This window comes from Haliaeetus albicilla, chromosome 2, assembly GCF_947461875.1.
Source record: "Haliaeetus albicilla chromosome 2, bHalAlb1.1, whole genome shotgun sequence".
Classification (NCBI taxonomy): Eukaryota; Metazoa; Chordata; class Aves; order Accipitriformes; family Accipitridae; genus Haliaeetus; species Haliaeetus albicilla.
Genome location: NC_091484.1, coordinates 26991819 through 27013172, shown reverse-complemented (window position 1 = coordinate 27013172; position 21354 = coordinate 26991819). Strand labels below are relative to the sequence as shown.

Below are 21354 nucleotides of genomic sequence, written 5' to 3'. Positions count from 1 at the left end.
CCGGTAATTTCACACTCCATCTTGACACAAAGGTACATCTTGAATGCCTCCACAGTGGAAGTGTTATTCTTCCTTCTTTCTACTATGGCCCTGAAAACCTGAAGAGATGACTTAAAGTTTGGGCCTTTTTAAGTACGAGGCATGGTTTAAAATGAAGCCTTGGACATACACCACTTTGGAAAGAATACTGACTTGTTTAAGGGACTTATCAAAAGTCACCAGCAACAAGAACTTAGGCAGTCTTTAGCATACACAGCTAACACTTTGTCTTCCATCTGAAGGTTATGAACACAAGGGAAGGGGGCTCAACATTTTCAGCTTAAAGGATGCTGCTGGTGTGAGAACTGAAGTCCTTCAGCTGATCAGTGACATGACTCTGGACTTTGTCACTGGCTGAATCTGCCACTTAAGAACATGTCAAAATGAACAACACTATGAATCTGTCCTTCACAGCACTAAAAGAAGTCTCACAGAGCTGGTGCCTCAAAACTGTGGACTGGTAATACCAGGCTCCCCAGAGTACTCCCAGGTGCTGAAATGTGGTCTGTGGATCCTTTCAGTTCTACTTCTAACAATCTGTAAAAATGACTATGGAAAGCAAATCTATATAAACTGTCTAAGTAATCAAATATATGTGTATTTTAGAGGAGCCTATATCTTCACTGGAAAAATCCTACGAGTTTATAAAACTAGTGAGAAAAATGGCCTAAAACCACTGCTGCAGAATTACCTAAAAATCTTCTGGGGTGCTCCTGTAAAAAGTTTGTTCTTACTATGTCTGGACAATGCTTTCTTGTTGACTTAAAAACCAAAATCCTTTTGAAGAAGTAAAACTAGACTGGCACTCAGTCTCCCTGCTAGACTGCTGAGTGTCAAGAACTCATAAAACCACTGCCAGACAAATGGATTTGCCAAGAGCTAGTATACAGCTTCACTTCCCTGTCCTACAGACTAAGGCTGCACACAGCACTTCTTGGAATGAGTCATCCAGGCAACTAAGATACTTCTAAGCAAAACCTGCAGCTTCACAGAACATGCCTGTGTTGAAGCTGCCTGGACAAGGCTGCAGCTATGCCTCCAGAAACTTAATGTTCTTAAATATTATTCAGAAGTAAGAGCTTCTTTATATTTTCAAGCAAGGCCTGACAACAGAATGCAAGCAGAAAGTGAAACTAAGACCTAACTCCAAAAGCCACAAATACTGAAGAAACTAGGAACAGGAAAAGCTTCTCCCCTCCCCACCATCTGACAACTCCAGTTCCTCCTCAAACTGAAAGGCAACTAAGGGATACTAAAAAGCAGCAACCCTGGGTAAAGCCTTCAGTGTGAAGTACAAATACAGGCAGATTGCACGTGTGCTGCATGAGGAGCTGCTGACAAAGCACAAAGATTTCCAAATGAACATGCGTGCACACTCAGTGGAACATGCAAATGAACAGTTAAGTCAAAAGAGAAAATTAATTTGAAATAGACGCCATCATAGAATTCAACCGCAAGTCAAAACCACTTCATATTTGACTCTTAGGTTCCCCTTTATGTTTGAGTCCATTCTCAGAGAAAGAATTGTCTCAAGTAGCACTTCAGAATCTCTCCTACTCTTTACACTTTGCAAATGGAAACTAACATCATTACTAATGCTCTTGTTAAATCCTTCCCCCAGAAGAATGGGGCAACATGAAAGCAATTCAGTGGAAAGAATATCACAATTTCTAAAACTCAACTGTCCGAAACAATTCTTCAAATCACCAGGTACAAGTAAAGTGGCTAGAAAGTAACCTGAGAGAAGAAAAATAAAAAAAACTGTTCATGGATATTCATTCTCCCTGCTGGAAAATGAAGCAAGTCTGATGAATAACCAGGAATTATTATGGAGAAATATATTCCATTCTCCATGCACAAACTGAGAAAGTGTAACACAGAAACAGTAGTAGAAAACAATGTAGTTTTCTTGAAGACTATAAAAAGAGAAGTAACATTACAGGTTGGTCCCAGCCAGAATTTCTATATGAACTCCTAAATGCAAAAAGGATAACAAACTACCCCAAAGAGGTGCATTCAGTTTCCTGAGGTATAGTTTTCACTGCAAAATGATGACAACATGGACAAGATGTTTTCGTAAACTTTAGCAATATTACTGCTTTTATTTTTTTCTTCTCTTTCCTTCCTTCTGTATTGCATCTTATGGTACTTTTAAGTTTCCTGACTTGCAAAAAAGTAAGAGATATACAAGCAGGCTATAATTGTACTTACGATGCAAGAAGCAATCATATTTAAAACAGCGTCTACAGAAGAGTGTGTGAAAAGAGTGTAGACTTTGCTCCCTCTGAACAGATTTCGCATTTGGTCCATCTATGTTTGGTGTGCACTCAGGAGGAAGAGCTCCAGGAAGCTGCTGCTCAGTGAGTTCTTTGTATCTTAAAAGAAAGAAATAGAAGTTATTTATTTAGTATAATAATAAAAAATTTAAAAAAATTTTGATTCCAGTACCACTGCATTTTCAGTGACAAATTAAAAAAAAAAAAATTAAGAAAAATGTGCCAGCTAGAAAGGTCAATCTGTTAGTGACGTGACAAGTTATTAATTCCATACTCATTTATACAAATACAAAATTGGCTAGGAAAGAATGCATTTGTTTTCTGGACCATCATGTCCTCATATATATTACTCACTATTACTCACTAACTCCAAAAAGGAGACTTTTTTTTTAAACAGAAGCTTTTATTTTACCACCTCAAAAAAAATAACATTATTAAATAAGATTATTAAACACATGCAAGCAGTCACTTTTCAACAGTTTGAAAGGAAGGCTAATAAACACCTCTATTTTTTGACTCAGCAGGAACAGCCAATTCCCTTCAAGTATCACTTGCAAAAGTTACACAACTGCCACAGAACCTAGCTGCAAGGGGGACCATTCTGAATCAACAAATATTTAACGAAGTCAAGGAATCTTTGTTTCATAAAGCAACACAGCAATGTATCTTAAGAAATACTTTCTTACTTCTCTTTCAATTCTTCTGCTGTACCCTTGTCTGGAAACATCGAGGAAATGGCTTCAAATATCTTGTCAGAAGGAAATCTCCGAGGTGGGTGGCTTTCTTTCTCTGTCAAAGAAGAAAAAAATTTTGAAAACAAAAAATTTTATTTCTGCTTGTTTGCTACTTCAAGGAGGTGTTCAGAGAAAGGGGGACTTCAAAATCCTAATAAAAAAGGAGCAAAGGTTTTTATTTCTAAATTACAGACAAACTGCATTAAGTGATCTTTCCTGCTGAGAGAACTCTACTAGTAAAATTTGGAGAAACCATTATTTCACCAGCAGATGGAGATGGCAATTCAGAACTCTGCCTACTTTAGAATAATGATATTTCATCTTCTGAGGAGTACCAAAGCATTTATTAGACAGATACCAAACTGATTTTTGGTGCATTTGACTGTCTCAGTATGCAGATAAACAAAAATTGGCAAAAGCGCCTTTTGTAGTATCCTCCATACAACTCTTGAACTAAATGGCAAAGGAAATGATGAAGAAAATGATGCTACTTTAGACCTGAGAACTATCAAGTAGAAGGGTTTGAACAAATTTATTGAGTGATTAAAGAAAAAGGGGTTTGGGTTTTAATTTTTAAAGTCTGCAGACAGACATACCCATCCTGTTACCTTCCCGATCTTTTTGCTTGTCATCTCTTTCATCAGGATTGTCATCTCCATCATCATCATCTTCATCATCACTATATTGACCAAGTGCATTGACCAGCTCAACAAATATTTCATCATTGATAAATCCACATTCTGAAATTCAGCAAAATTGGGAGTGAACAGAAAAGCACAATGCATATACAAAATATTTTTAATCCTCCCTACACTTACATTGAATTATGGCAAATGCTGTAATTTATGAAAAACAATTTTGCATTTTTCCCCTCTTAGTTCCAACGTATGAACTGAGAAGAGTTAAAAATACTCAGTATTTATTTCTTAGACTGACAGCTGGGAAGGGGAGAAGGAAACCTGTTGAAATTTTTCTTCTCCTGACTCCTTGTGCTTCATACCAGTAGACATAAATAAATCTCTCTTTCTTGGAAGACAAAAAAAATTTCTAACTAGCTAGACTATTTAAGAGATTTTATGCCAGAATCCCAATTGCAACATGGTTGGGTTAAGCCAGCCTGGAAATGCATGCAGTCAATCTATGAAGCTATCATTGGACACCTAGGAATCTCCAGAGAGACTTTTGGTTGGTAGTTCCATAGCATCTACTTCCCCACTATAGAACTCACTGGCAAGGTGATAAAAAAAGAATACAGTTATATACAAAAAATTCAAGAGAAAACTGAAGGATACAATGCTGCATATATCTGCTTATTAGCTTATATTCTGCTGTAAAATTGAGAGGGCAGCACAGATAGACAATAAGGCAGAGAGCAAAATCGTAGTTAATGTTGACAGAGACTGCTGTTATTTTTCAAAAAATAACCATGAGCTGTGTGGGAGCTATAGAGCTTATCACCACCCTTTTGAACTTGGACTGGGGTTGGATGTCAAACTATAACTTGAAGGAAACTAATAGTTTTGTTCTGTGTAGACAATGAAAACAGGCAGGTACTTCATTTGGACGTTTTAAACAGAACTCTTAATATACACACACAGGTTAGTATGAATTTCTCTTCCAAAAGTGCAATTACAGAGGTAGTTTACAATTCTGACTCTTATATGGGAATGCCTCTGGATTACAGATTCCCACAGCATTTACATTTAATTACAGTCAGACAAGAATATTAGTTATTGGGAGACTAAAATATCATCTTTCTACTTTCAATATATAGTTTTGAAGGACCCATAATAACAGTAATTGCCATCATAAACCTGGGACTCAAGATGGTGAAACAAGATTAATTTTAAAACTAGACTAATTTAATAAGCTAGACTCATTTAATAATAAATTAAATCAATAATAGAAGACATTTACTAGTAATGTCACCATTTTGACATAACCAGTTCTCTGACAAGGATGTCAGAAATCAGTAAATCTGTAAAAATATCCAAAGGCAAAAACCCATGTAACATTTCATGTTCCTCATGAAATATAAAGGCACCAGCTCTCCTGAGGACATTAACAAGACTAGTCTAGGACTGAGTAACATTTATTATTGAATCACAGGCTTAACCTTCATGAGTGGCACACAATACTCAAAAATGTGGTTCTCTTTCTCAGTCACCCCAGCATTAACAGGAATATAACCAACTTTAAGAAACAATTCCCCATTTGGGGGTGGGTAATGTTTCTGTGAAGGGGGAAGCAGAGTAGTCAGAGAAACCTTTGCAACTGTGAAGTTCAGGCTTGTAAAAGCCAGTTCTGAGTGGGCACATAGAGCAAGTGAAAGGTTGCTACTTCACTTCAGACTTAGCAAACTAAGAGACAGATGACATGGCATGTAGTCTAGCTTGCCACACAGAATAAGAAGTAAACTACACCTAAGAATACACATATATAGTGTAGCAACAGAAGGATACAACTTTGCTCTGTAAGCTGACTTACAGAAAGGAGGTTTTTAAATAGCTAATAATTTCCTTAAAGGGAGGGGAAAAAAAAAACCAACAAAACAAAACACAACACAAAACCCAGAAGAGGTTATTCTATCAAATCACATTCACAAGTATTGTTATTATCAGAGTTTTGCATAATTCTCCTCCCACTTTCAGGACACATGTAGGGACATTACACTATTATATTCCAAAGCTGTGAGCATGAAATTGAAGACCAAGAACTTCTCCAAGTTGTACCTAAGCATTATGATGAATCACTGTATGGTCTAGGGAAAAAGTCAATGTGTTTAATTTTTCTGTACTACCACTTTAACACTTTGCAGCCTTGTGAAAATGCAAAGCAATACATTTAATTAAGGAAGTCTATTATACCCAATGTAGGGATTTTAGAGGTACTACTGTAACAATCAGGCATCAGGCCTTAACAAGCAACACTGACAATTATTTATATAGGAAGAAGTGATTAGTATACCTGAGTGTTTGGGCTCACCTCTGTCTCCATGCACTTTCCCATCATAGTTCTTGATCAGTTCTTCAATAAAGGTACCATCCTGGTCAAGCACTTCATCTCCCATATACGGAATGTTATGTAAAACTGTTTCATCCTCTACCTAGTAACAACAGTTATAATCAAACAATTTAAAATTGCGTTTTCAATTGACCATTTCTCCATTGCCATTTTCACAATCTACAAGTGTCTAGCTATCACAGTTAACTAACTGGCTTCACTGCTTTACCACATTTACCATTAACTAGATAAATAAAACAAAACCCTCAACAATTTTTTGTGCTAGTGGTGACTGGCTCAGGATACTGACACTAGCTCCTAACGTTAAGGTTAGCAGGGTGTTTCTGTAAAGCTTCTACTACTGAAACACAGGAAGCTACCTAGCTTTGGGAAGCTTGCATTTGATAAGTTCATTCTCCCTTCCTTCCTTCTCTTCCACAGCAATGTGCAAGGGAACCCACCCCTTCATTGCTTTGCCAGAGATAAGAAAATATGATACAAAAAGACTCTAAATTCAAGTTGTCTAAACAGCAAGCACAGAAACATGCCTCACAATTTAATCTGAATGCCACTGACTTTTCTTTTTGTCTGCATATCGACAAAATGCATTAATACTCCCATGTTTTGTCAGTAGAATTTATGAACCTTGATACTTAGCTGTATCTTCCAATACTACAGAAGAACCTTCTATTGTTAAGAAAATAAATGTAAACTCTCCTGCTGATCATGATTCTGCAGCAGTGCAAAGTATCCAAACAGTGGTGAATTGAAAGCAAGTAGAAAAATGTGTGGAAGAACTCCATACATCTACTGATAAAGCTGGTTATTTAAGTCACTTTGCTACAATTATTATTGTAATACCCAGTCAGCAAAGGTGATCATATACAAAACGATGTAACAAAGATTTGTAATAAGCTAAGCTTTTCAAATAAGCCGAATACCTACATCAGAAATCTAACATTATGGCTTTTGCATACAGTGAAGCTAATCAGAAGATAAGGCTATACTCAGTTGCTATATAAGAATGACCATTATGTGAGGACACTATTTCAGGATTAAGTTCTCTATTCCATAAGAATTACTATTCTGCTACAGATACATTGGTTGATAGTCTTACATAAAGACATTCATACCCCTCAGAAAATATTTCTCATTGCACTAACTATATGCTTTCAAATAAATCTACATTTGCTAAATACCATACAAGACAATTCATCACTTGAATTAAATAAACTTAGGGTCTCTTTACAGCAAGGTTTTAGAGATATTTAGGTTCACTGAGGAAGAGGTTTAGTTTTCAATCAAAGTTACCTTCCCCCCCCCCATTTTATTTGGGGGAGCCTATTTCTGATTATTACTGCCTTATTACGAATACCAAAAAGATAAGGAGCATAACTGGCAACAGATTTTTGCTGCTTATTTCTAAAATTAACCCTTCCCTTTTCTCCTTACATTCCTCCTCCGAGCACTTTTTTAAACTTACCATAAAATTCTGTTGAAGGGGAGACCAAGAATACATTATAGGCACAGAAGCAACAGCATTGAGAGTCTTCAGTGGGATGACTTGTTTTGGAAAATCTATATCACTGGTCACAGAGCACTGAAATAAGAGGCTGAAGTTACACTTACATAGCAATATCAGAAACAAAAAGAAAGAAAAAATCACAGAAGAATACTCTACAATGTAAAAAATGCAAAGTGTTTGTCAAAATTAGCCATATCAGCCTTTGAAAAATGCATCAGATTTTTAGGGCATAATATTAAGAATAGGTTTAGCAAGAAAAAGACACAAGAATTATTTCTATGTCAGTACCTTGCTAATAGGTCATGATGGTTTTTTCCACTTATTATTAAGTGCCCATGATATATTTTACTCAGACTATTTGACCTACAATACAAATTATGTTTGGTATCTCAATACAGATTTAATACCTGTTGCTGCTATACTGATGTTAGAGTATATACTCAAGCCATCAGAGAGCCAACTGAATTCCCCTGGCTTCAGATCAATACACTGCAGAAATCATTAATTATTTATGTTAAAAAAAAAAAATTACTTTAATGCCAGCAAGACATCTTATGGAAGTAAATCCTCCATATATCTTGTTAATTCTTTCCCTGTTTGCTCATTGTTGTCTGTTTATCTTTATCCTATCCTCAAGCCTTTGATTATGCACACTGCTTACAACGGAAAAAAGAAAATTAACTCTTAGTATCTAACTCTGGACATGTCAATGAGTTTTTCAGCTACAGGACTTCTTTTTTTTCCTGATTCAGAGGTTTATGTAGCCTCCAAAAGATAAACATGCCATAGAAATACAGACAACTTCTAGGTTATTCTTGCACCTATTCAACAGTTAACAGACACAGATCAACTTCTCTCAAATACTTGGACAGCAGTATGAAGAACTCTGAAAAAAAGTTACAAACAAAAGCAGACAGGAACATACAAAGCTAGGGAAAGTACAACAAAGAGCATTTGGAGGTAGGTAAAACAAAGCTTAGAACAGCTATCATAGCTACCTGAAAGGAAAAAAGGAAGTGGAGACAAAAGATCTTTCTCCTTTCCAGAAGGGAAAGATGAACAGAGCTTCACATTTCTAAAGAAATACACAAAGTAATGTAACAAACAGTATACAGAGACAGTACCCCGGTAGAATGACACAAGCCAGATTTATTTATTTTCTTTTTAATCTTCAGCAAATTAGATTAGATTTCTGCTGTGTATATCAATACTCAAGACACTGTCCTATGCTAGTGCTTTATTCCCATTTCAGGTTAATGTTTAATTTTCTAGCTAGCAGCCACCTAGCATATTTTTCATGTATATTTAAAGAAAAATGCAAAAGTAAAAAAATAATTACTTTTATCTTTGGAACTAGAAGTCTCAGGCTGACAAATGAGCTATGTCAAAATGACTCAAAGTGTTTGGTACCAAGTCTCAGTTATGTTGCCCTGTTGTTTTGGTATGGAACTCAGCTTACTGTTTATTAGGCTAGCACAGGACATGTTATGGTCTCTGGTTGATGCTGACTGGACTAGCCATTGGAGAAAATCTATGTCACGAGCGATGCCCTGCAGTCTTCACCAAACACATGAAGGCTCTCACAAAACCTTTCCATCAGGTTACTAAACTTCTAGCCAGTGTCCTATGCAACTCTGAAGAAATTTAGCATATTAAGAAAAAAAGTATTTTAAGGTAATCTTTTAAAACCCCCACCATTTCTTTGCCTCACTTCTCTCACTATAAATTATGGCAATCTTAAATCAAGCATTAGAGTTCTGATTCATGAGACAGAGATTGGATTTGTATGCAGTAATTAGTGTGCTCTATCAATTCAGGCAGGAAATCAATTCAGGCAGGAAATTAAGATAAAAGAATAGTGAATCAAGCTAAAAAAAAGAAAAAAGAAAGAGGAATGGTGAGGAATGATCTTTCACTAACAAAAAAAAAGTGAAAACCGGATGTGTACCTGTGTCAATTATTATGAGAAGTCCTGATCCTACAGTGCCATATAATAGGTATAGAGCTGTACATGAATAATCGCGTATTCATTCACGATTAAAAGACAACACTCAGGCAAAGGTCCTTGCCTGTTTGCATTTGAACACGCACGCACACAAATGCACCTCCGTGACACACACACACACATCCTCAGTTCCCCACTAAAATTTTAGGGAAAGGAAAATCTGAAAAATTTCCTTGAAGAGAAAGTGGTTTGTTTTGGGTTTTTTAAACTATTCGGAGTAAAATCTTTCCATTCTCATCACACTGAAAAGAGTTAGCTTTTCAGATTATTACACATAAAACAGCTTCAAACTAGCTTAGTTTGGAGAAGTGCCTAAAGAGCAACTGAGAAAGAAGATAAATTAACCTGGGCTGAATACAGAAATTTGGAGTAGGCTTAGAACTATTTGAGCTACCAACATGAAAGCCAGTTTAGGTGCTCAAATTGCATCACAATCATGGAAGTGTTTTTTCACAAATTTAGCGTCCAGTCTGCTTGTGCAACACAAGAGTGCATCAACTCAACTAACTCCTTTTAGAACCTCTGTGATTAAATTACTTTAATTAATATAAAGAAGACTTTGTCAAGTGCTTTAACTTAGTAAGAACCAAAGTAACTACTCATTTGTACCACTGGGGTCAACTCCAATAGGAGCAAGATCAAACTCCCAATATCAGTGAGACGGTTTGATTAAAGGATGCTGAGGATTATCCAAATATTATCAGAAATAAAGAAGTTTCACTTTTGTGTGTCATTCAAAGCTAGGTAGCCTGCTATGTATTTATTGCTTTCCAGAAGTCATATAATTGAAGTAAATAATAAATTCTTTGAGACTGGTATAAAAAATATTTTAGCTGCCAAGTCATGTCATGCTGGAAGAAAAAAAAAAAAAAAAAGGAAGAATAGCCAATTTTCCAGTAATAAAACGAAAACGTGCTAACAACCTTGTAAGTGGAATTACCACAACACATGTTAACCAACCTCCCTGGTCCCGCGCAATGAGCTCACAGAAGTCATGATGTGAACAGGCTGTATCCTACGTTGTTTCCATTCTTGATTTAAGATTTCAGTTCTTTCCATTATCTTCTGACGATTAGAATTAAACATACTCTAAAAATTAATCACAATTGTAAACATTACCAAAAAAATCAAAGACTCTAAATTCACCTGCTAGCATCTTAAGGCACTATAACATTTACTAAAAAAATAAACAAAACCAGACAGGATAAAAAAAAGTGCTCAAAACTCACCCCCCCAAATTTTGTTTAAATGTCAGTGAGGCTCAATATAGTTCATTATCCCTTTCTTTGACTCAAACCATGTTCTCATGTTTAGAGACTCAGAGGTTTAGCATGGAACTAAATTCTAAATGGAATTAGAAAGCGTATGGGGCTAAAGAAGTTGCCGTACTTGCTCTCCACAGTCTTTTCTTCTACTTAGCATGCCTGATTCAATCATATATAAATTTGTCATACCTGTTTATAAAGTCACAGAGTTAAGACAAGTTTTCAGTACATTAACAAAGTATTTAATGAAATTGTTATTGCAGGTGTTAACTGCAGGACAACTCAGACTTCAGAAGACAGTCAATTTTTGTACCATTTTTTAAGCAATAGAACCAAAAGATGACATACCTTTACTTCATCTGCACGTCGAAACCTCTTGAGCTGCCTCAGTCTCATATATTCTGATTTCACACGTTTTCGCCAACAAATTGGTCCCTTCTCAGATTTTTTTCCGGTTTGACCCATGATTATCCTACAAGAGACACTGTCATGTTAATATTACTGAATCTAATGCCGCTGCTTACAGAGGAAGTTAGAGTGAAGTTAGGTAGGCTAAAGACATTCCTTTAATACCTTTCATATCCAATTCCTTTAATTCCTCTCAATCAGACACTTGCAATACCATACCAATCCAACAAAAAACAAACAAAAAAGAAATTAAAACATACTTAAGTGATAGACACCGGAAAACAGTAATTTTAATTACAAATCAGTGGGACCATTCACATTTGCCTTTCCCTCCTCACAGGAGCGGTCCTCTTCAGTAAGATACCAACTTGTTCTGGAGTTGATTTCAAGTGCAGAGAAGTACCCCAAGTACAGTCCTCCTACCCAGCCACTCAAGTGTCAAAAAATTCTAGAAATTCAGATGTAAAGAGTTTTGAAACAGCCAGAATGAGACACCTTTCTCTTTTCTCAAGTATTCTACAAAAACCCAAACTGTCCAGCTGACTGCAAACAAGACACTGTATTCCACTTTTACTGATCACCCTCCTAGTACCAAAAGCCTCATTTTTATGCTACAGGACTGCTGGCAATGAAGTTGTAATTTTACATTATAATCCAAATGTGTTGCTAGAATATGCCAATCTGCTCAGCATTTTTCAAAATCAAGGACCGTATGCTGCGACTATGCTGGCAATGACTATTTTGACAGCATCCTGAAACAAAACCACTACATTGAAGACTGGCTTCCTCTCAAGAGTCATGCTGTAATAACTTACAGTATTTCACTGAATAGCTCAAAATAGCATTCACAATAGCCATCGTGGACTGAAAGGCTGAAATGTCAAGTTTCCCAAGGTTAATACATTCTCAAACGAGCATAATCAATTTGAGCAGAAACAATTCCAGCCCTTCTAATTATCAAGGTAAGTAAACATGAACAGAGGTGTCTTCTTCAGGCTGGAGTCAAATGCCCAGTGCTACCTCTCCTGCCTCACAGCACAGCTCCCCTGACAGTCACGAGTACAACTTATCCAAGATATTGAAAGCTCTTTGCTGCTGTAGGCAGAGCTCTATTTTCAGCAGTTTTGTACAGGATGGATTTGAGTTATATCAGACCTTATGACAACTGGGGCCAGGGAGTGGGGATCAATACAGAACCTGTTTATTCTCAGTACCATGCCTTCATTTACACTGAACACATTTACCTTGAACAAAAGGTAATAGTCTATAAGAGCATGACACCCATTTTTATGCAAGACATTAAATCTTATTTTGTAAGAAAAGTTGCTGGGTTTTTAAATTTAGAATGAAAGTGAATCAACAAACAAATGGCAGAATTGCTGACCCAAATCATCGGAAGAATCCTTTGAGGAAAAAAGGCAAAGCATATAAATAAGTTTCACATAATGCCCAAAGCACCTGACTAGACAGAGGGGGAGGACAAAGAACCAGCAGCAGGAGGGATATAAATCTAGAGCAAAGTGTCAAACACTGTTGCTCTGTTTCCATGCCTCAAGGCAGCAAGTAGAATCCACCTGTATCTCATTTGTCACAACACCAGTGGTTAAAAGAGAATGAGATAAATAAAATAATAATTAAAAAAATCCTAGACCGTTCATGTTAGAGCATGGTAAAAACAATAAGTGATTCAAAGTGCACTACGATGTTGATTAGAGAACAGCATAAAAGCATTATGAAGTACAGAAAATGCATTGTATTATAGGCTAAACTAAGCAAAGCAAAAATATGGAAAAACATCCCATTAAGTGGAAATAAATTAGACATAGACTAAGTATCCTTAAATAACAGAAAGACAGAAACTCAATTTGTAAGTCATACAGAACATCAAAATCACTTCAGTTACGGTTCAGCCAAAAGACATGGAGAAAGTACCAATGAATTCAAAAGATAAGTGAAAGCTCAGCTGACAATACTGAAGTAGCATATTCCATAAAAACAAAACACAGATTATGTTTACTTACTCTAATAGTGCATCAACCACAGCCCTTCTTATTCTAGTTTCCTGAAGAATAACAAATGATTCAGGCTTTAAAAAAAGCTTTCTTAACTAAAATTAAATTGCCAGATAAGCTCTGCTCATCAAAAGCAGATCTATATGGAAATTATATATAATTCGATTAAAAACAACAACAACAAAAAAAACCAACAGAATTCCCATCTTTCTTTCATACAATGGAAATACAGTCCCCAGAAGACCGTACAAATAAGGTTTTAAGACCTGAGAGAATTATATCACCATCGAATAAACAAATCCAATCTATTCTATTTTTCAGTAATTACCAATGTTACCTGTTGTATTAAAATGGTAAGAAAAATAATACTTTATAAGATAAATGCTTCCTTTTAAAACAGCGTAACTTAGGCACACTGAGGTCATTCATCTGAAAACAAATGTGACTTACAAGAACACTCTCCTCTTGCACTAGTTTCAAGCTGCTATCTGGGGCACAACATAGACAACAATCTAATGCTCAAGGCACCAAATAACAAATCACAGAAAATGAAAAAATGCACTGTTGCTCATGTCAAGTTATGGCAAGAAAAAGTTCTTCTAGATAAAGTAATATGTTAATGTGCAACAGTCAGTGGGATACACATAGTGCATTAAGTCAAATATGTATAAAGTAGAAACAGCCTCTTAAGTGGCAAGTCCGTATTAAGAGAAAAAACACCAAGTGGAAAGGAAGCATGTGCATGTATAGGTTATAGAAAAATCATAGCTAGGAAAAAAGCAAAGTGTCCTGGATGCATGTTTGTAAAACATTAATTTTGAAAATCCCTGAAAATTTATTAATTCATTCTGATTTTGAGCACCAGTTTTTCAAACCAAGCAAGCCACATTTGTATGTTTCTGGACAGCTGAACACCACCAAACTAGAATTACAGTGTTGTTAACATACGTACTATCGTAAGAGGTAATTATTTCTCTGTCCCTAATCTCAGAAGTATGGGAAAGAAAAAGCAAACAAGGCATGGGGCAGGGAAAGAAGAGCAGACAGAGTTAATTCTCACAGTGCAATTGATCCATCATCCTCACATTAGGACTATAGCCAAGTGCCACTGACAATTTCTAATGTCAATTCAAAGGTTGCCCCAAAAACTATACATTTAAGAAATCAGACCTGAGAAAATGGGATAAGAAGTTTCGCAGACAAGGACAGCCCATGTCGGGTCAGGGCTGGGGGAGCAAAAAATGAGACAGAAAGATGAACTCTTACAGAAGGGTGCTGGACACTACCTCCATCCCTGCAAGGAAAAGTAATTTGGAGAATTAAAAGACTTCAGCAAAATATCAACAAACTCAGTCTCTGGGGCAAATCCAGGACTGTAGATGTTGTCTCAAGCCTACTATTGGTCCACTTGCACTAGTATCTGTAAGAAAATCCTTTCCTATATCACTTTCTTCCACCATTTCTGCTGTTCACATTTGTTAGTACTCTGAGCTGTAACAAACTACAGAGTTTTCACTTAGCTAAACAAGTGAATTTTAAGATCAATTTGTCAGAACTGTTAAACAGTTTCTATTTAATAAATAAAAACATTATACTGGCTTGTCTTAGTGCAATGGTCTGATTTTGAAAGCCCCCAAGCCATGACCCTCTTCTCTGTCCCCATTTCCCCTTCTGAATCCTGCCAGCTGTTTCTATTGTTTTAAAACCTTTTTCTTTCCCATTTTCTCATCCTTTTCATACAAAGGGCCTACAGAAACCATCTAATTGTTAAAGAATCCACTCCTGAGAACTTTTATCCAAAAGAAAGAAACTATGTAGCAGTCAACTCAGTTATTTATGGGCAATTATCTCATCTTTAAAATAGATACAAGAAAGCAAGCATAACTCTAAAGCAGTTATACTGTTTCTAGAGAAAACTTGGCTCCCAAGTGCAGAATGACTTTCATTAACCTTGCCAGACCTTACCTAGCACACACTAAGGAGGAAACCTTGCCATAACTCCCTGCACCCTCTTTGCAGAAGAGGGAACACTGGGAAGTGTGGTGAGACATCCCAAGTGATTCTAGTGTCAACTTGGTACAGCCACAGAGAGACGGACTGTCTCATTGCAGACTGGAAAAATCACCCCGATGGCATAGCAAGCAAGGAGATGCACGTGCCACACTTTAACACAAAGGCTTAACACCTTGGGTCCAAAGCTGCGTTTTTAACCCAGCCAGCCCTCCCGGAGCACAGCACTGCAGAACTGATGTGACCCCACGCTGCCTATTCTATACACACAGCTGAGCATTGCTACACTGCTCACCTGCTCTCATACCACCTGTATTCTTCCATTATTTGTAATATTACAGCTACCTAATGCCCTGAGCTATAAAGTATACCCATGCACAGTATACCTAAGTGCATGGGTAGAACTGGACATGAGATAATTATACTAATGATAGGATCAATGTAATTCTAAACAGACCACCATCAAATACAAGAAAAATAACACAACTAACACCTCTTTTTAACCAATAAGGAGTCTGAACTATGGTATTAGGAATAAGACATAGTGAACCCACCTAAACACTGATTTTACAAAAACCCTACAAGAAAATAAAAACACATAGCTATTCTTTTCAGTTCCTACTCATGCTTGCATACCTGGAAATGAAAAACAACAGCCAGCAGTGTCCTAGACCATATACGTTTGCGTTTTAAATAAACTTCGCTGAGCATTTCATAATGAAGTTATGTACAAGATCCGCATTCTTTACAGTAAGTTTTAAAGGAACTTCATGCCTATAAGATTAAATCAGCCAATACTTACTTTCAGCAGCCAAAGAGTGTACAATACATCTAGAATTCATGAGACAAGTGTAGAAATTGCTCCTGTTTTGCCTACAGAACATAGAAATAGCCTTGTTTAAAGACAACGTCCTATTTTTTTCGATCATTTTGGTAATATCCATCAGTGACAGACAAACACACAGATAATTCGTTAAATTAGATGGTCTATTTAAGCTATTAAATTAGGTGCCATTTAAGCACCTCTGGCTACCACACCAAATTTTGGGGGGGGGAATGTAATGAAAATTTTCAAACTGAAAAGCATGGCAGAACAAATGAGGGGGTCTGCCCTTTTGAAAGAATGCTATTAGTTTGTAATTGTGCTTAATATTACACAATATTTTAAACTGTACCAATATTACATTATCTTCTCTTTATTCAGGATTTCTGTTTGGAGATATTTACAAATTAAAACATACTGTGTACAGTATAACTTCTCAGTTCTTTTTGTGAATTAATCTACACTCAAAAGGTTGTTCATATACTTTAAATATACGCATACACTGATATAATACTGCACTTAAGAGCACTCTTGACCAACAGTTTCAATGTGGGGGGCGGGGGGTAAGGATGGAGGGGAATATAAAACCCAACAGAGAAACTGCATATGCAAACTGAACAATAAAATGAGTCATCATGGGTTTTGTTGCCTACAGTAATGAAAGAGTAATGAAGGAACAAAATAATTCAGATGGGGAAGGGGCAGGTAGCGGGGAAGTACTTCTACCTCCCATAAAGTCAAAGATGAATGCTTTCACATTTGCTTCGCCTTGAGCGAAGCAAAGGAATGTATTTAACTGCATAGCCCTGCTCAGTGAACTACACCACACTGCTTCTTGACCTCTTCTACCTCACCATTAGCATGCCCACTGCCCTGTGAATAGTGAAGTGCTTCCACTAAGTTCTCTGGACTGGATGCACTGGTAAATTCAAAGCATGCATCTGAGCTGGCTTCATGAACTGTCACTTCAGATACCATAAACTTATTTAGATTCAATACTACATAATGAAGGTACTCACCGAAGTAATTTCTTCAGTAGCGATAGCATCTTATAATCACCCCACCCTTCCCAATGCTTTATTCTCACCCCAATACTGCCTACTGAGCTGCAGCCACTCTTCTCGAAGGGATGCATGGTAAACTGGATTAAACTGATCAATGATAAATAAAAGCTCACTTTTGTGATTGTTTTCTGAAACACAGATCAGTTTGATGATCCCATCCACATCTGTGGCTTCCTGTACACAGCTATAAAGTATTTGTTAGGAACTTGGACCAACACTAGGGAAAAACTAGTACAGACAATTATGCCACAAACAGGCAATGGTTTTATACATCAGTTTGCCCTGGAGTGGCAGGCATGCTCTTTAACTGTAAGCTGTTATCAGATCCGGACAGCATACAGGTGTCTCAGCCTGAGCATATGCACTCTTACTAATGGAGAAATTATTATATATTAAACCCTATCTGAAGTCATCATTGAACTTCTTCAAGCATCTACAAAACTTGGGGTTTAGTTAAAAAAAACAAACAAACAAAAAAACCACCAAACAACCCCACCACACCCTTCTATGCTTTTCCTCAAACTAAAAAAAAAAATTTTTTTGCTCAGGCAGCAGAATTTAGGACAACTGTCACATTCAACTCAAAAAGCAGAATTTAGCAACAGAAGGAATTAACAAGATTTTTCCGTAAGCCTGCAAAAAATTCAATACTTGTTAGAAAACAAACAAACAAAATATAACACATTTCAAGTATCAAAAATCAATGCATTAAGCTTAGATCTAAAGTTGTTAACTACCTAAAACCACATCATAAAAAAACTCAAATGATCTTTTATGTTCAGGATTTTACACAGCACAGTACAACAAAATAATTGTTCAACTGCAGCTAAGTATTTTTCAGCTATGTTAAGCTAAACTTCACTATTTAGAAAGTCTTGGAAATTTACTTTTAGTATTTTACTTTATGCACCCTAAATGCAAAACAAGACAATACTCTCCATGAACCTATCCTAAACCTTTCTAGAGCAAGCAGTTTCCAGTAGACTCTTACCACAATTATCAAGCACCTGAAAATAACTATCAATAAAACACATACATATTGCCAGACTTAAGAAAAATTGACTTGAAAGTTAACTATAAATTAATGCTGTAATCTGCCAGATCAGTCTCCTTCATTTATACCAAACTTTTTTTAACAGCAGAGAGATTCATCAAAAAACTACGGTCAAGAAACAAAATTACTCTCTTGGGCTACGTAAGAAAAATTGTTCACTGCTGTGATTTCAGGGCTGCTAACTATTTCCACATTAAATTATGCAAGCTGCAGGGGTGGGGGTAAGAATTACACTCCCAGCACCTCGATGGGCTTTTTACCTGCGCTATCAGCAGACACACAAAAAATATGCTCAGAAGTTTTGTAGTTGCTTGCTACTCTGCTACTCTTTCTGCATTTTCTAAATCAAAATAAAACATGGTTTTCTTTCAAACTTATCTATGTAAAATAGCACATTCTCATTTCTATGGGAAGAAAAATATTCCCAAGGCCACTGTGAGCTTGGGTAGTTCAGATACCAAACCTGACCGACTAACAAAAATCTCTAGCTCTGAAATACAACTACATAGGAAAGATTAACATAGTTTATTAATAATATTTCACTACAAAAGCAATGACAGCACATTTACTATTTTACAGAATTAGTCACAGAGTAAACGGGAGTAAATGTAGTGTGTTTTTTACTATTCTACACTATAGAGATGCGGTATTTAAAATTTACAGTGCAGTTCAATCTATTTTTAGTCAAGAAATACCTAAAAATACTTATCTATGCTTTAGAATTTACATAATGTTGTTATTCCATATGCTGAAGTTCTGTATCATTAAAGGATGTTTAAATTTAGAGAGAGAACCTACATCAAATGCTACCATCAGTTCAACTACCTTCCTCAAAAGCTATTTGGTGTCAGTTTTACCTGGAAAAGACATCATCCGTCCGCTGTATCAGTGGCACCTGATCACTCATTTCCACCTCTACTCAGACTTCTCTACTGTGAGAGCTTAAGTGCTTATGATTCTGTTAATCAAACTAGGTCATGTAAAAAAAAAAATCTGTATGAATAGCCCAGAAAATAAACACACTTAGTTTTTAAATACAATTTTTCAACAAAATCAGCTCCACAAGCTGGTTTGTTCAGCAGCCACATGAATTCTTGAATCAAGACAAGTGAAGGGGGGCAACACTAGGGCAGGAACAAGAGGCAAAGAACTGAAATTGGAGAGGGCAGCAGTTTAGGCTTCAACAGAAGTGTCTGTCAAGCCACGTCGTCTCTCTGCCACACAATCTTACCAGTACAGAAAAATTATTCTTAACAGCCAGAAACAGGAAACATTTACTAAGCCATCCATGCCAGCTCTGCCACTCTTCAGCCAGATAAATACCAACAGGCTTGTATTGATCTACAAAGGCTTAACCTGTATTGGGCTCTGTTTGACAGTATCTAAAAAAAATTTATCAGTTCATGAACTGATCTAAGCAGGTAACTCCAAACAGCTCATGTGTCCTTCCTCACTCTGACAGGCTTCAGTGGTTGTGGATCATTGTAGGTTAATAAAACACTCATGATCAACTCTAACGAGATTCCATGTTCTTCAAGAATGTTCTTGGTTACTCAAGAGATGGAAATTGTTATACAAGCTATTGTCAAAGACAAAACTATTAATTTTAACAAACTTAACGTAGGGAGGAGAACCATCAACAGCCTCAGATGTACCAACGCCATAACCCCAAACTGAGGAGCAATGTCTGTGTGTGAAAGCAAATGTCCAAATCTCAGAATACTTCCTCTTCCTCCCCCTCAAGTTAGCAGAAAAACCCTGGCTTGCAAGTAGAACTAAAAGCCTGTGTTTCAATTGCAGTGTGGGTAACAACCACATCCAAGACATTTTACTGTCAACCCTAACACCAATACAGACTGATGACGGCTGTAGACCTTCCAGGTAACACAGCTGCGCCAAAAGCAGAAGGTCTGCTGCTATAAATAGGCATGCTTTTATTATGAGCAGTCTCATCACTATCCTATTTTTGTGATAGTTAGTTCCTTGCAGTTACTATTTGCAACACTAAAATACATTTCAGTTAGTGGAATCCCTTCAAAAGTAGTAGTCTGTCACTACAACTACAATATTGTGGGGGTTTTTATGTATCACCAACAACATGTTTGCCTCCACTGGAACATAGTTGTCAAATTCAAGGCCAGTGCACTCTCTCCTCCCTGACATAATCAATGGTTACTAGTGTATTAACAGTTACCCAACAGAATTTAACTTTGAAGAACAACATTTCAACTTAACCAAAACTAAGCAGAACATTCACTTGCCTATTTGCTTTTGGAAGCTGATGACAAATACATCCTAAGGTACTTCTCAATTAGGACTGGGAAAGGAAGTAGGAACTGAAAATGGCATATATTTCCTCTCTTCATTGTCTATCTACACTACTTCAGCATCTCAGGTAGAATTTACATGGCAAATATAATAAACGTGATTGAGGTAATCAGTTACATCAAATCAGATCTTTTCTGCACTCAAAAGAAGCAGAGTTTCCTAACTGGACCAAAATTGCTCATGCTGGCCTGATAAGCACCCAAACTGGCAGGGAAGAGGAGGAACGATGCAACCAGAGTCAAGGGAAAAGAGCAAAGCCTCTCCCTGTTAATGTCAGCATAGTGTTAGAGCATTATCATCCACTTGCCTTAGACTAGAACACTTATCTTCCGTACCATATAAAACATACTATTCACACAGTGTAATTTTTTTTTTCTTCACAAGACTTTGCACAATCAAAGCAGTTAATGTGGCAAACTACTTCTGCACAAGTAGCTTTCAAGAAGTGTGTTTCCTGCTATCTCTAGATCAACTAAAGATTGCTCTGAAAAGATGTAGTGAGTGGCAAAACAACAGGAGCAGCCATTTGTAACTTATGTAGACAAGTTACCAGTACAAGACAAATATAGACATCTGTAACAAACGAAAAGCTAGTGTAGGTTTGTTCAATTCAGTTCTGCCTCATACATCCCATTACAGCCATTCACAACAACAGCATGTATACAAATCAATGGTTAACAATGATTATTTTCCATTTCCTATTATTAGCACAAGTCTAAGACTTCAAGATAAGTTCTGTTTATTCTTAACAAATATTTAAGAATACTACATGTAGACTCCTAAAGTCCTAAACACTCTTTAAAACATG

At 36.6% G+C, this 21354-nt stretch overlaps 1 protein-coding gene across 8 annotated transcripts in view; it reads right to left on the bottom strand.

Moving 5' to 3' along the window:
- EZH2 (enhancer of zeste 2 polycomb repressive complex 2 subunit) overlaps positions 1-21354 on the bottom strand; it is a 51149-nt gene that overhangs the window by 17961 nt on the left and 11834 nt on the right. For 4 of the 8 annotated variants that reach the window (XM_069811915.1, XM_069811937.1, XM_069811864.1 and 1 more), the window contains exons 2-8: positions 11196-11319; positions 10543-10671; positions 7536-7652; positions 6035-6155; positions 3646-3789; positions 3002-3104; positions 2251-2414 (exon numbers count right to left, since the gene is read on the bottom strand). In XM_069811915.1, coding sequence (XP_069668016.1) covers positions 2251-2414; positions 3002-3104; positions 3646-3789; positions 6035-6155; positions 7536-7652; positions 10543-10671; positions 11196-11312 — 895 coding nt within the window. In that variant the 5' untranslated portion in view covers positions 11313-11319. Of the gene's footprint in view, positions 1-2250; positions 2415-3001; positions 3105-3645; positions 3790-6034; positions 6156-7535; positions 7653-8575; positions 8653-10542; positions 10672-11195; positions 11320-11420; positions 12982-21354 lie in introns of those variants that run through there. The other 4 variants (XM_069811895.1, XM_069811875.1, XM_069811886.1 and 1 more) reach the window with 4 other exon arrangements.